The 16,537-nt window shown below is 43.5% G+C and overlaps 2 protein-coding genes across 2 annotated transcripts in view; one reads left to right on the forward strand and one right to left on the reverse strand.

The window, feature by feature from the left end:
• rnaset2l (ribonuclease T2, like) overlaps nt 1-9,268 on the reverse strand; it is an 11,003-nt gene extending 1,735 nt beyond the window's left edge. Inside the window, exons 1-7 of the mRNA XM_033976649.1 lie at nt 9,168-9,268; nt 8,554-8,715; nt 2,542-2,609; nt 2,054-2,111; nt 1,825-1,892; nt 471-584; nt 96-144 (exon numbers count right to left, since the gene is read on the reverse strand). Of these exons, the coding sequence (XP_033832540.1) occupies nt 96-144; nt 471-584; nt 1,825-1,892; nt 2,054-2,111; nt 2,542-2,609; nt 8,554-8,715 (519 nt within the window). The 5' untranslated portion in view covers nt 9,168-9,268. The remainder of the gene's footprint in view (nt 1-95; nt 145-470; nt 585-1,824; nt 1,893-2,053; nt 2,112-2,541; nt 2,610-8,553; nt 8,716-9,167) is intronic.
• Nucleotides 9,269-13,573: 4,305 nt separating this feature from the next.
• LOC117380280 (cytochrome c oxidase subunit 7A2, mitochondrial) lies at nt 13,574-16,537 on the forward strand. The gene is made up of 4 exons (XM_033977064.2): nt 13,574-13,698; nt 14,390-14,476; nt 15,597-15,681; nt 16,388-16,537. Exons 1-4 carry the CDS (start codon nt 13,684-13,686, stop codon nt 16,444-16,446), a joined length of 246 nt encoding a protein of 81 aa, XP_033832955.1. The 5' UTR covers nt 13,574-13,683; the 3' UTR covers nt 16,447-16,537.

A 16,537-nucleotide genomic window follows, 5' to 3' on the forward strand; every position in this document is an offset into this window, starting at 1 on the left:
GTCTCGGGTCAGTCACTGGTCAGTCTCTGGTCAGTCTCTGGTCAGTCTCGGGTCAGTCTCGGGTCAGTCTCGGGTCAGTCTCGGGTCAGACTCACCTCGTACGTCTTGTTACAGGACGGAGTGATGCCGGCTCTGTCCAACAGGCTGAAAGAGACAGAGACTCAGGTCAAACCACAGACTGTAGAGAAATTGACACTGCTGACCTGCAGTGACCAGTGCTGGTCCAGGCGTGGTCCAGTTCTGGTTTCGGTTCTAGTTCTGGTCCAGTCCTGGTTCTGGTCCAGTTCTGGTCCTGGTTCAGGTTTGGTTCTGGTTCTTTGTCCAGGTCCAGTTCTAGTCTTGGTTCTAGTTTGGTTCTGGTCCAGTTCTAGACCTGGTTCTGGTCCTTTGTCCAGGTCCAGTTCTAGTCTTGGTTCTGGTTTGGTTCTGGTCCAGTTCTAGTCCTGGTTCTGGTCTTGTTCTGGTCGGACCTGTCCACGTGGAATCGTTGTCGGAACTGGAGGCAGGTGTTGAAGTATTTGAACGGAGAGTTGAGTCCCTCCACACAGGCAGCACAGACGCCATGTTTGGACCACTCTGAACGCCTGGGACAAACACATCATCACAAACAAAGAAGAGGAGGTGCAGGAGGAGGTGCAGGAGGAGTGCAGGAGGAGAAGAAGGAGGTCCAGGAGGATGAGAATGTTTGGACCACTCTGAACGCCTGGGACAAACACATCATCACAAACAAAGAAGAGGAAGCGGTGCAGGAGGAGGTGCAGGAGGAGGTGCAGGAGGAGAAGAAGGGGTAAGGAGTTGCTGTAGGAGGAGGTGCTATAGGAGCTGTAGGAGGGGTGTTGTAGGAGGAGGCCCTGTGGGAGGAGGTGCTGTAGGAGCTGTAGGAGGGGTATTGTAGGAGGAGGCCCTGTAGGAGGAGGCCCTGTAGGAGGAGGTGCTTTAGGACGAGGCCCTGTAGGAGGAGGTGCTATAGGAGGAGGCCCTGTAGTAGGAGGTGCTATAGGAGCTGTAGGAGGAGGCCCTGTAGTAGGAGGTGCTATAGGAGCTGTAGGAGGAGGCCCTGTAGGAGGAGGCCCTGTAGGAGGAGGTGCTGTAGGAGGAGGCCCTGTAGGAGGAGGTGCTGTAGGAGGAGGCCCTGTAGGAGGAGGTGCTGTAGGAGGAGGCCCTGTAGGAGGAGGTGCTGTAGGAGGAGGCCCTGTAGGAGGAGGTGCTGTAGGAGGAGGCCCTGTAGGAGGAGGTGCTGTAGGAGGAGTTGTTGTAGGAGGAGGCCCTGTAGGAGAAGGTGTTGTAGGAGGAAGCCCTGTAGGAGGAGGTGCTGTAGGAGGAGGCCCTGTAGGAGGAGGTGCTATAGGAGGAGGCCCTGTAGTAGGAGGTGCTATAGGAGCTGTAGGAGGAGGCCCTGTAGGAGGAGGCCCTGTAGGAGGAGGTACTGTAGGAGGAGGCCCTGTAGGAGGAGGTGCTGTAGGAGGAGGCCCTGTAGGAGGAGGTGCTGTAGGAGGAGTTGTTGTACTGGTCTGACTCGTGTGAGTTAGGGTTAAACTCTTTCTCAAAATGGCGGCTGAACCACAGAGAATCCGACTCAAAATGGAGGATCATTTTGTCCCAGAAACAGACGGATTCTGACCTGGAGCTTTGAGATGGAAAATCCAAACTAAGAGGGATGTGATTTTGAAATTCCCGGGTTGAGCCCAAAATGGCTGACTTCCTGTAAACTGGAGCCGTGACAAACGAGCTCTCAGTGCATTTTTCACATCTCAAAGACAAAATGATTTTCTATAAAAACTGAAGAGGCACCAGCCATTTTCACACAGGATCAGCAGAGTTTACCAGAACTGGAAGTCCGATCTGGACTTCAGGAAAGACGGCCAGAATTCTGTGAGGTTTGTTTCCAGATCCTATGGAAAAGAAGACGAAGTTAAACCAGGACTAAACTGGGACTAGACCGGGACTAAAATGGGACTAAACCGGGATTAAACTGGGCTAAACCAGGACTGAACCCGGACTGAGCCAGGACTAAACCAGTACTGAACCGGGACTGAACCACATCTGTACTTACCTTGATGTCAGAGTGGAACATGGGCCAGCAGGAGCAGCAGTTATGAGCTTTGACCGGCCTAAAGCAAAACAGAGACCTAGTCAGAACTGAACCAGGACTAAACCAGGACTAACCAGGACTAAACCAGGACTAAACCAGGACTAACCAGGACTAAACCAGGACTAAACCAGAACGAAACCAGGACGAAACCAGGATGAAACCAGGACGAAACCAGGACGAAACCAGGACTAAACCAGAACTAAACCAGGACTAAACCAGAACTAAACCAGGACTAAACCAGGACTAAACCAGGACGAAACCAGGACTAAACCAGGACTAAACCAGGACTAAACCAGGATGAAACCAGGACTAAACCAGGACTAAACCAGGACTAAACCAGGATGAAACAGGACTAAACCAGGACTAAACCAGGACTAAACCAGGACTAAACCAGGACGAAACCAGGACTAAACCAGGACTAAAAAGGAATGATTTAAAGAGGGCCTCACCAGAGTCCGTGGATGGTCCAGTTATTGACGTTTGGAGGAATTTTGCACAGAGTTTCTTTGTCTAAGATCTAAAAAAAAAAGTACATTTTAAATCAGTCTTATTGTGCTTGTGTCTCTGTAGTTTCTGTTATAATTTACACATTTAAAATCACAATAAAACTACTTCATAAAAGAAACAAGTCCGCTGACTTCCATGTTAGAAAACTGTAGTGTTCAATGGCTCACGTCGCCACAAACGTCATCATAACAAAGCGCCGCATGGACAGCTGCACATCACACTAGAGTGTCACAGTGGGTACATCACACTAGAGTGTCACAGTGGGTACATCACACTAGAGTGTCACAGTGGGTACATCACACTAGAGTGTCACAGTGGGTACATCACACTAGAGTGTCACAGTGGGTGTCACAGTGGGTCCCCCGTGGCCTTCATCTGGACTTAAACAAACTCATACAGTGGGGCAAAAAAGTATTTATTCATTCACCAACTGTTCAAGTTAAACTCCTCACTTCAAAAGATGAGAGAGGCCTGTAATTTTCATCATAGTTTCACTTCAACTATGAGACAGAAAGAAAGAAATCACATTGTAGTTAAGTGAAGTTAATTGGTAAATAAAGATCTCACCCTGTGGGGTCAAAATGACACAAGAACAAAGAGCAAAAACCCCAGAACCACACGACCGAGTGAATGACCTGCAGAGGGACCAAAGTAACAAAGGGACCATCAGTAACACACTACACCACCAGGGACTCAAATCCTGCAGTGCCAGACGTGTCTCCTGCTTAAGACGGGACATGTCCAGGCCCGTCTGAAGTTTGACAGAAGCATTTGGATGATCCAGAAGAGGATTGGGACAATGTCACAGGGTCAGATCAAACCAAATTATAGAAATTTATAGTAAAAACTCAACTTGTCATGTTTGAAGATGAAAGAATGCTGAGTCTCATCCAAAGAACACCAGACCTACTGTGAGTCATGGGGGTGGAAACATCATGCTTTGGGGCTGTTTTTCTGCAAATGGACCAGGAAGACTGATCCGTGTAAAGGAAAGAATGAACGGGGCCAAGTATCGTGAGATTTTGAGTGAAAACCTCCTTCCATCAGCGAGGACACTGAAGATGAAACGTGTCTGGGTCTTTCAGCGTGACAATGATCCAAACACATTGCCCGGGCAACGAAGGAGTGGCTTCATAAGAAGCATTTCAAGGTCCTGGAGTGGCCCAGTCTCCAGATCTCAACCCCACAGAAAATCTTTGGAGGGAGTTGAAAGTCCGTGTTGTCCCAAAACATCACTGCTCTAGAGGAGATCTGCAGGAGGAACGGACCAAACTACAGCAACAGAGAAAACCTCTGGAGACAGAAAACGACCTGTCACTGCAACAAAGGGAATATAACAAAGTATGAGATGAACTTCTGTTATTGACCAAATACTTATTTTACAACATCATTTGCAAATTATGGAGGCAGTCGCTGGGGCCACTGTCAGGGACAGACAGAGACTGCAGCACATTGTACCTCTGCTGAGAAGCTGCTCCTTCCATCTCTACAGGACCTGTCTCCAGGACTCGGGGGGAGCAGGCCGTAGAGCAGCTGACACTTCTCACCCTGGACATGGACAATTTGAGCCACTTCCCTCTGGCAGGAGGCTACGGTCCATTGGGACCAGAACCTTACTTATTTTCCACCATAATTTGCAAATTATGGAGGCAGTCACTATTAATTTCCCACCACAATTCACCAATGACATAATTAAAAATCCTACAGTGTGGTTTCCTGGATTCTTTCCCTCATTCTGTCTCATAGTTGAAGTGAAACTATGATGAAAATTACAAGCCTCTCATCTTTTTAAGTGGGAAAACTTGAACAATTGGTGGCTCACTAAATACTTTTTTTGCCCCACTGTAGATAAAAAAAACCTCATCCCCACCCACAGTAGGTGGTCTGATTCAACCTTTTTTCCAGTCTTCTACCAGAGGCCTAGGAGCTTGAGGGTTCTACAGTATCTTTGCTGTTTCTGTACTGCACTTTTCTGGACTGAGATGTTTTTCCTGGGATCTGCTGTAGTGTTTTCTGCCTCCAGTTTGGGGGTCACTGCCCCGAGTGTCCGATGACCATGGGTCAATCTACATTCCTACCCTCTTCTATGGTCATGAGCTTTCGGTAATGACTGAAAGGTCAAGATTGTGAATATAAGCGGCCGAAATGGGTTTCCTCCACAGGGTGCCTGGGTGGTCCCTCAGAGATAAGGTGAGGATCTCTGTCACACAGGGGGAGCTCGAAGTAGAGCCGCTGCTCCTCCTTGTCAAGAGGAGCAGCTTCAGGATGCCTCCCAGACGCCTCCCTAGGGAGGTGTTCATGTCCCAGCAGGAGAAGGCCCCGGGGAAGACCCAGGACTATGTCCCTCGGCTGGCCTGGGAACGCCTTGGGGTCCCACTGGAGGAGCTGGAGGATGTGTCTTGGGTGAGGAAAGTCCGGGAGTCCCTGCTTACACTGCTGCCCCTGCAACCCGGCCTTGGATAAAAGGAAGAAAATGGATAGATGGAGGGATACATCCATCCATTGCAGGAGCAGCGGCTCTACTCCAAGCTCCTCCTGTGTGACCGAGCCCCTCACCCTATCTCTAAGGGAGCCGCCCTGCAGAGGAAACTCATTTAAACGCTTGTATCTTCCATCCTTTCGGTTACCCAAAGCTCATGACCATAGGTGAGGGTAGGAATGTAGATTGACCCGTAAATCGAGTCCACCCCTGGAGCCTTGCTACTGAGGAGCTTGCCAACCGCTTTAGTGACTTCAGCCAGCGTGGACGAGTCCGCCTCTGGGTTCCCAGTCTCTGCTTCCTCCTTGGAAGATGTGACGGTCGGAGTCTTTCCACCATCCAACAATGTACCCAGTTGAGGTCAGCAGTTCTTCCCCGGCACTGTAAAAAGTGTTGGTGAAGCACTGTTTCCCCCTCCTGAGGTGTCGGACCGTTTGCCAGAATCTCTTTGAGGCCGTCTGATAGTCCTCCTCCATGGACTCCCCAAACTCCCAACCCTGAGTTTTTACCTCTGCGACCACACAAGCCACAGCACACTTGGCCCACCGGTGTTCGTCAGCTACCTCAAGAGTCCCACAAGCGACCCTCTCATTCACTGGGGTAAACTCCAATATGAGGCGGTTGAGCTGTGGGGCAATAAGCCCACACCAGCTCGCCGCCACTTCCTGCGGGTGACGGCAGAGACATGGAGAGTCCAGCCCCTCTCAAGGAGCTGGGTTCCAGAGCCCAAGCTGAGCATGGAAGTGAGGCCGACTATATCTAGTTGATAACACTCAACCTCCTGCACAAGCTCAGGCTCCTCCCCCCAGTGAGGTGACAGTCCATGTCCCCAGAGCCAGTCTTCATGTCCAGAGATCCGGCCCATATCTGTCTACACTGGCCCCTCACGGCTCCTCCCACAGGTGCTGAGTAAATGGGAGGACACCTCCATGTTGCGTCTTCGGACTGGGCCTGACCGGACCGGAGGTGAGACCCGACCACCAGGCGCTCGATGTGGAGCACCCAGCCCAAGCCTGGCTTCAGGGTGGGGCCCCAGTAATGCCAGTCCTGGCCTTGTTCTAATACTCATCATGAGGGGCCTCTGACCTGCTCTTAGCCTGACACGTCCCCCAGGACCTGTTTGCCACGGGTGACCCGACCAGGGGCATGAAGCCCCCGGCAACAGAGCTCCCAGGATCATTGAGATGCTCAAAGTCCTCCACCACGTTAAGGTGGTTAAAGGCGGTTCAAGGAGGAGACGTATATATATAAACATAAATACATATATACTTATATCCATATATACATATATCCATATATACATATATACTTATATCCATATATACATATATCCATATATACTTATATACTTATATCCATATATACATATATACTTATATCCATATATACATATATACTTATATCCATATATACTTATATACTTATATCCATATATCCATATATACTTATATCCATATATACTTATATCATATATACATATATACTTATATCCATATATCCATATATACTTATATCATATATACTTATATCCATATATACATATATACTTATATCCATATATCCATATATACTTATATCATATATACTTATATACTTATATCCATATATACATATATACTTATATCCATATATCCATATATACTTATATCCTATATACTTATATCCATATATACATATATACTTATATCCATATATCCATATATACTTATATCCTATATACTTATATCCATATATACATATATACTTATATCCATATATCCATATATACTTATATCCTATATACTTATATCCATATATACATATATACTTATATCCATATATCCATATATACTTATATCCTATATACTTATATCCATATATACATATATACTTATATCCATATATCCATATATACTTATATCCTATATACTTATATACATATATACATATATACTTATATCCATATATACATATATCCATATATACATATATACTTATATCCATATATACATATATCCATATATACTTATATACTTATATCCATATATCCATATATACTTATATCCATATATACATATATACTTATATCCATATATACTTATATACTTATATCCATATATCCATATATACTTATATCCATATATACTTATATCATATATACATATATACTTATATCCATATATCCATATATACTTATATCATATATACTTATATACTTATATCCATATATACATATATACTTATATCCATATATCCATATATACTTATATCCTATATACTTATATCCATATATACATATATACTTATATCCATATATCCATATATACTTATATCCTATATACTTATATCCATATATACATATATACTTATATCCATATATCCATATATACTTATATCCTATATACTTATATACATATATACATATATACTTATATCCATATATACTTATATCATATATACATATATACTTATATCCATATATACTTATATACTTATATCCATATATCCATATATACTTATATCCATATATACTTATATCATATATACATATATACTTATATCCATATATACTTATATACTTATATCCATATATCCATATATACATATATACTTATATCCATATATACTTATATCCATATATCCATATATACTTATATCATATATACTTATATACTTATATCCATATATACATATATACTTATATACATATATACATATATACTTATATCATATATACTTATATACTTATATCCATATATACTTATATACTTATATCCATATATCCATATATACTTATATCCATATATACTTATATCATATATACATATATACTTATATCCATATATACTTATATACTTATATCCATATATCCATATATACTTATATCCATATATACTTATATCATATATACATATATACTTATATCCATTTATACTTATATCCATATATACTTATATCATATATACTTATATACTTATATCCATATATACTTATATCCATTTATACTTATATCCATATATACTTATATCATATATACTTATATACTTATATCCATATATACATATATACTTATATCCATATATCCATATATACTTATATACATATATACATATATACTTATATCCATATATACTTATATACTTATATCCATATATACTTATATACTTATATCCATATATACTTATATACTTATATCCATATATACTTATATCCATATATACTTATATCCATATATACTTATATCCATATATACTTATATACTTATATCCATATATACTTATATCCATATATACTTATATCCATATATACTTATATACTTATATCCATATATACTTATATACTTATATACTTATATCCATATATACTTATATACTTATATCCATATATACTTATATCCATATATACATATATACTTATATCCATATGTACTTATATACACATATACATACATTCATTTATACATAGATATGTAGTATCAGATTGTTTGAGTTCAGACCTGACAGAAGCTCCCGGGCCACTGTAGCGTGAACAGCATGCACTTCCACCCACAGTGGGGCCCGACATGTTTGTAGTCCTGTCTGCCATCTTTGTAGTCCCACTGGGCTCCTGTGAGGGGGGTGTAAAGGAGCAAAGCAGCCACCAGAGGGAGCAACAGCATCTGAGGAAATACAAGATCATTATAACCAGCTCTAAATCAGGTCTAAACCAGGTCTAAACCAGGTCTAAACCAGTTTAAACCAGGTTTAAACCAGGTCTAAACCAGCTCTAAACCAGGACTAAACCAGCTCTAAACCAGGCCTAAACCAGGTGTAAACCAGGTCTAAACCTGGACTAAACCAGGACTGAACCCGGACTGAACCAGGACTGAACCAGGACTAAACCAGGACTAAACCAGGACTAAACCAGGTCTAAACCAGGACTGAACCAGGACTAAACCAGGACTAAACCAGGTCTAAACCAAAGCTAAACCAGGACTGAACCCGGACTGAACCAGGACTACACCAGGACTAAACCAGAACTAAACCAGGACTAAACCAGGACTAAACCAAGACTAAACCAGGAGTAAACCAGGACTAAACAAGACCTAAACCAGGTCTAACCAGGTCTTACCTCAGTCGCAGTACTCGGTCACAGTACTCGGTCACAGTACTCGGTTGCAGTACTCAGTAGTAGTAAACAGCTTTAGTTCCTGAACTATTCTGAAGGAGAAGTAAAAGTGTAGTACTGTATTTATTTTAGTGTTCTGTAGAAAGGGGAACACACACAGCTGCACTCATGGTCTCAAGTTACATCACAATACATCTGTGTGGTCCCTCAGCCGTCAGGTCTGAGCCATCACAAACAAATAAAATCAAATCTGTCAGCTGGACAAAACATTTTAGAGTGAAGACGTATGGCTGCTTCTTCAGCTCTGGTCAGGCCATTGTCCTGCTTTTTAAACAGGACAGGTCAAAAAACAGGACAACATTGAATCTGAACCTACAAGGAAAGGTGTAACTATTCCTTACACAACGGGTGTGTCTCAAAAACTTCAGAGAATTTTCAGACAGTTTGAGATTCTTGACTTTTTCAAACCCACAAACACTTTAAGGCACAAACTGGTTCATCCAAAGGACAAAACCCTGAGACACAAACAAAGTGATGTGTCTCCTCCATTCAGTGAAGAGTGAGCGTCACACTGGAGAAACACACACTCCATAAGAGAAAGAACCAACACGAGAGAGAACAGCTCAGGACACAGTCTGCTGTTCATCTACATAAGAGAATAAACAGAGAGAGAACAGCTCAGGACACAGTCTGCTGTCCATCTACATCTCAAAGACACTGACCACTGGTTTGAGGAGAGTGAGGATCAAATTTTAGCCACAGAAAAGAAATGGTTTGTGAGGAGAGTTAAAGAAGATTTTTTTTTTGTTAGGAAAGACAGTCCTTAAACAGGAATGGGGCCTCAGACATCATCTATCCCCATCTATAACTCCATCCTCAGACCCAAAGCAAACAAGGAGACCAATAGGGCCAGCCAGGATGCTAATAGGTGTGAAATCACTCATTAAGTGCTTGAATGATGATGCTAAGTAGGACTCAGTCACAGTGCACACTTAGGGTAGCACAATAGACCTAACCTACAAACACTCTACGGAAGCTATTTTCTCTCTCCTGTAGTCTGCTGGAATACACACATACTCCAGTACTAATACTATAATCTCTCATTCACAGCCCATATAAACCTAGCTTGTAAAACCGCATACTTTCACCTGTGAAATATAACTCAAATTAGAAATATTTTACCTAAAAACGATGCTGAAAAACTCATCCATGCATTTGTTACTTCCAGACTTGATTACTGTAATTCTCTGCTCACCGCCTGCCCCAAAAGTACTATAAAGTACTATAAAGTACTATAAGGAGCCTCCAGTTGGTCCAAAATGCAGCGGCCAGAGTCCTAACAGGAACTAAAAGAAGAGACCACATCAGTCCTGTACTAAAATATCTGCACTGGCTTCCTGTCGAGCTTAGAATCAAATTCAAAGTCGTCCTCCTGACATACAAAGCCCTAAACGGTATGGCCCCATCCTATCTGCAAGATGCTATTGTCCCGTACCAGCCAAACAGAGCACTCCGCTCTCAGAATGCAGGACTATTAGTGGTTCCTAGAGTGTCCAAAAGTACAGTGGGAGGGAGAGCATTCAGTTACCAAGCTCCTGTGCTATGGAATCAACTCCCTGCTGATGTTAAACAGGCCCCCACAGTCTCTGTATTTAAGACCAGGCTTAAAACCTTCCTCTTCGGTATAGACCAGGTTACATAGTGAGGGAGTTAGGGACATTAAAACCCGGGATAAGACAGGCTGCAGTAGGAGTAACTAGCTGGGGGAAGTATGGCAACCTGAGCACTATCCTCTGCTTTGTCCTATTTTCTCATCAGCAATGCTATTCACATGTTGTCCCCTGTCCCACTCCCCCTGTGGAGTGTATCTCTTTCAGATGCCCCGATGACAGCTGGACCCTCTCCTCCTCCCCGCCTGGCCCTCCTCCGTCCCCCTCCCTCCTCCTCCTCATCTGGTCTTCCTCCTCCTCGCCTGGCCCATTTTTCTTGTTTTGTCTGATTTTTCCTGTTGTTTTGTTTTTGTGTGTTGTTGTGTTTTTGTGTGTTGTGTGTTTTTGTGTGTTGTTTGTTTTTGTGTGTTTGTTTTTGTGTGTTGTTTGTTTTTGTGTGTTGTTGTGTTTTTGTGTGTTGTTGTGTTTTTGTGTGTATATCACGGTGGCTGAGTGGCTCATGTCTCACAGCAGAAGGTTTGGTTGATCCCCGGGTCGCCCGGGCCTTTCTGTGTGGAGTTTTTCATGTTTCTCCTCGTGTCTGGATGGGTTTCCTCCGGGTACTCCGGTTTCTCCCATCAACCAAAACATGAACGCCCTTCGAGACAACTGTTGTGATTTTGGGCGTTACAAAAATAAAATGAATTGAATTGAATTATAGTACAGATACTATAGTACTGATGTGAAACTGACTGTGAGTCCGCTCTAAGTGTCTCGGTGGTGCTGGGTTGTTATTTGCGTCGTGGAGTTGATGGCATTTTTAATGCCCTGAACCTTGTCATTAAAGAAAACTGCAAACTCATTTCACTTAGATGTGGAAATTAGTTCTCACGGCAGTGGAGCTGGGGGTTTGTTAATCTGTTTACTGTTGCAAACAGGACATGAGATTTGTTACTGCAACTTCCAATAATGTCAGAAAAATCCCTCTCCCTTGTTCTACATAAACTGTGGTTGTACATGTGCATCTTTTCTCTGTAAATCTCATAATGAACCTGGAGCTTTGACTTGCTCCACTCCCGCTCGGCCCTCCTCCCTTTTCTGTGCCCTGAGTCATCATTCCTCCATGGAGCTTTCTGCTGATCTTTAACATTTTAACCTTCATCAGGACAATGGTGTCAAGAACATTCAAAACACTCGAAGTCACAGAGTTCAACAAATCATCAACATTAGAGCATGAGGCATTTTCAAAGTGAATCATTTCCATGAACAGTGCACCTGTTTTATCATTTATGTGTCTCCTCTGAACAACTGCAGGACCAGCCGTTGGTTTGGGAATAACAGACAGGTCAAAGAAGACACAAAAATGACCAGACAGAGCAACATCCACCACATTGACATTTGAAAAATTTACTCCTGTTGTAATGAGCAGGTCCAGAGTGTGTCTCTGTTGTGGCTCACTGACATGAGTCAGGCCAAAGGTTACACAGACCTGAGCTTTTTAGTGTTTCTGTCAAACACATTATCCACATGTACATTAAAATCACCTGTAATGACTAAACCGTCAAAGTCGACTGAAAGTTGTTTTATTGTCCTCAAACACTTTGGTGAGGTTCTCTTTTACTGCACAAATCACCTCGTGAAGTGTAAGATCTACTGCCCCGTCATCGCTAGCCACTGTGCTAGCCGCCTCGTTAGCCGCCTTAATAGATGTCTCGTTAGCTTCCAGGTCCTGGTTCAGTCCCGGTTTAGCCCTGGTTCAGTCCTGGTTTAGTCCTGGTTTAGTCCTGGTGTAGTCGTTGTTTAGTTTTGGTTCAGTCCTGGTTTAGTCCTGGTTCAGTCCTGGGGTAGTCCTGGTTCAGTCCTGGCTTAGTCCTGGTTCAGTCCTGGTTTAGTCCTGGTTCAGTCCTGGTTCAGTCTGGTTTAGTCCTGGTTCAGTCCTGGTTTAGTCCTGGTTCAGTCCTGGTTTAGTCCTGGTTCAGTCCTGGTTTAGCCCTGGTTCAGTCCTGCTTCAGTCCTGGTTCAGTCCTGGTTCAGTCCTGGTTCAGTCCTGGTTTAGCCCTGGTTCAGTCCTGCTTCAGTCCTGGTTCAGTCCTGGTTCAGTCCTGGTTCAGTCCTGCTTCAGTCCTGGTTCAGTCCTGGCTCAGTCCTGGTTTAGTCCTGGTTCAGTCCTGGTTCAGTCTGGTTTAGTCCTGGTTCAGTCCTGGTTCAGTCCTGGTTTAGTCCTGGTTCAGTCCTGGTTCAGTCCTGGTTTAGTCCTGGTTCAGTCCTGCTTCAGTCCTGGTTCAGTCCTGGCTCAGTCCTGGTTTAGTCCTGGTTCAGTCCTGGTTTAGTCCTGGTTCAGTCCTGGTTTAGCCCTGGTTCAGTCCTGCTTCAGTCCTGGTTCAATCCTGGTTCAGTCCTGGTTCAGTCCTGGTTCAGTCCTGGTTCAGTCCTGGTTTAGTCCTGGTTCAGTCCTGGTTTAGTCCTGGTTCAGTCCTGGTTTAGTCCTGGTTTAGTCCGTCTTCTTTACAGCTCAGGAGGAAGGGCAGCTGGGTCAGCTTCACAAACACAGATGTGTTTAAGTTCCACTTTTGGAGCTGTGCGTGAATTTTACTGTTTTAATTTTGATTAAAAAACAACTAGCAAGCTAACGTGCACTTCCTGATCTTATTTGTTTTCACAGACTGGTCTTTAACAGTGTTTCATTCTCATCTTATTTTGAAAGGTTTCATTTTATTGGAGTGACTTCCCGTCTGATATGAAGCACGTCGGCTCAGGCTCAGATCCAGATCAGGTCTATATCAGGTCCAAGTCTGGATCTGGTCCAGGTCTAGTCCGGGTCGAGTTCAGGTTTAGTTCAGGCGAAGTCCACGAGTCGTGAGAGAGCAGACATGAACCACCTACGGGTAAGAAATGAAAAATTTAACCAGGACTAAACCAGAACTAAACCAGGACTAAACCAGGTCTAAACCGGAACTAAACCGGGACTAAACCAGGACTAAACTGGGACTAAACCGCGACTAAACCAGGATTAAACCAGGACTAAACCAGGACTAAACAAAGACCAAACAAAGACTAAACAAAGACTAAACCAGGACTAAACCAGGTCTAAACCAGAACTAAACTAGAACTAAACCAGGACTGAACCAGGACTAAACCAGGACTAAACCAGGACTGAACCAGGACTAAACCAGGACTAAACCAGGACCAGGTCTGTCGTCTCTTTGATATAAACAGTTGAAGGTTATTTGAGGTGATCTGTTTTTAGCTTCAACTCAAACACAAACACAACTTTAGTCCTGCAGATATAAATACTACTACTACTTCAATAACTACTACTACTACTACTACTACTGCTACTGCTACTACTACTACTATTACTACCACTACTACAACAACTACTACTGCTACTGCTACTACTACACACACTCATGTCGTAGTTGCATTTTGAACTTGCTGAAGGTCATGCAGGGACTGGTTTTGATTGACAGATCTAACAGCCAATCACAGCCCTGGCCTCAATCACCCCTTCAGTACATTTGTGCAGTACTTTTATGCAGTACTTTTATGCAGTATTGTACTTGTACTTGTGTGCAGATGGTCCCTGTGGTTCTGAGTCGTGGGTTCAGGAGCTCGACTCAGACTCTGAAGAACCGAGTCCCAGAAGCACAGAAACACTTCCAGGTCAGAACTCACCTCAGAACTACCACATCTCCATGGAGACGAGCAGGAAAGTTACACAGTACACCTTTAATCTAAGGGACTTGAGTTTAATCTGTGCTACCACATCTCCATGGAGACGAGCAGGAAAGTTACACAGTACACCTTTAATCTAAGGGAGTTGAGTTTAATCTGTGCTACCACATCTCCATGGAGACGAGCACCTGCTTCACACTGAAACAGAGGGGACTTCAGCCAATCAGCTCTCAGCACAGTATCCTCTCAGCCAATCAGCTCTCAGCACAGTATCCTCTCAGCCAATCAGCTCTCAGCACAGTATCCTCTGAGCCAATCAGCTCTCAGTAAAATACAATAAGTGTTGTGAAAAGTCATTTCAGAGCTAGCTTGGTTAGCATAGCCAGGTCCATGCAGGACTCCATGGATACAGGAAAAACAAACACTCACATTCCAATCGTCTTTGGCCTGTACAAGCTGCACTTCTTAAATGGTCCAAATTACACAATTTTAAAAATGTAAAACTGCTTAGTGTGCAGGCCAGTCAGGCACAAGAGCAGCCAACTTCAACCATGGCAACCGTGGGTCTGTTACCTCGCTCCGGCTTTGAGGTCAAAAAAGTGGAATTAGATGCAGACAGAAAATGTTTTGATTACTGTCATGTCCTGACCAGGAGCTCTGTGACGTGTTCTGACCCCTGACCCCGTTCTGATCCCGTCCTGTGACCCTGTTCTGACCTCTGATCCTGTTCTGACCCATGGCTCTGTTCTGACCCTTGACCTTGTTCTGACCCCTGACCTTGTTCAGACCCCTGACCCTTTTCTGACCCTGTTCTAACCCCTGACCCAGTTCTCTGAACTTGTTCTGTCTGCTGAACCCCTTCTGACCCTGTTCTGTGACCCTGTTCTGTCCTCTGACCCTGTACTCTCACCCCTGACCCTGTTCTGTGACCCTGTTCTGTCCTCTGACCCTGTACTCTGACCCCTGACCTTTTTCTAACCCCTGATCCTGTTCTCTGATCCTGTTGTGACCTCTGACAGTGTTCTGTACTCTGACCCTTTTCTGACCCCCTCCTGACCTTTAACCCTGTTCTCTGACCCCGTTCTGACCCCTCTTCTGACCTGTGCAGATGGATAACGGTCTCCCTGTGCACATTAAAGGAGGGACAGTGGACGTGCTGATGTACAGAGCCACGATGACCCTCACACTGGGAGGTAAAAGGGTTAAACACTCATTTACACATGATTACATCAGGTGTAATCATAAGCCTGCACTGATTACACCTGATGTCTGTCCTTAAATGATTACACCTGATGCCTGTCCTTAAATGATTACACCTGATGCCTGTCCTTAAATGATTACACCTGTGTCCTTAAATGATTACACCTGATGCCTGTCCTTAAATGATTACACCTGTGTCCTTAAATGATTACACCTGATGCCTGTCCTTAAATGATTACACCTGTGTCCTTAAATGATTACACCTGATGCCTGTCCTTAAATGATTACACCTGTGTCCTTAAATGATTACACCTGATGCCTGTCCTTAAATGATTACACCTGATGCCTGTACTTAAATGATTACACCTGATGCCTGTCCTTAAATGATTACACCTGATGCCTGTCCTTAAATTATTACACCTGATGCCTGTTCTTAAATGATTACACCTGATGTCTGTCCTTAAATGATTACACCTGATGCCTGTCCTTAAATGATTACACCTGATGCCTGTCCTTAAATGATTACACCTGATGTCTGTTCTTAAATGATTACACCTGATGCCTGTCCTTAAATGATTACACCTGATGCCTGTCCTTAAATGATTACACCTGATGTCTGCTCTCATTTACATGTGGGAATGAGACATATCCAGTGTATTCACCTTCTGACCTCTGACCCAGTCTCCCTCTATGTTTCAGGCACCTGTTACTCCATCTACTGGCTCCTCCGGGCTTCCGTACCTCAGAAGAAAGCCTGATGCCCTACCGCCTGACCATATCATTTTAAAAGAACATGTTGGAGTATAATTATTTTGAGTGTTGTGAAATTTTGTCTCTGAATAAAAATTT

Source organism: Periophthalmus magnuspinnatus, chromosome 13, assembly GCF_009829125.3.
Source record: "Periophthalmus magnuspinnatus isolate fPerMag1 chromosome 13, fPerMag1.2.pri, whole genome shotgun sequence".
NCBI lineage: Eukaryota > Metazoa > Chordata > Actinopteri > Gobiiformes > Gobiidae > Periophthalmus > Periophthalmus magnuspinnatus.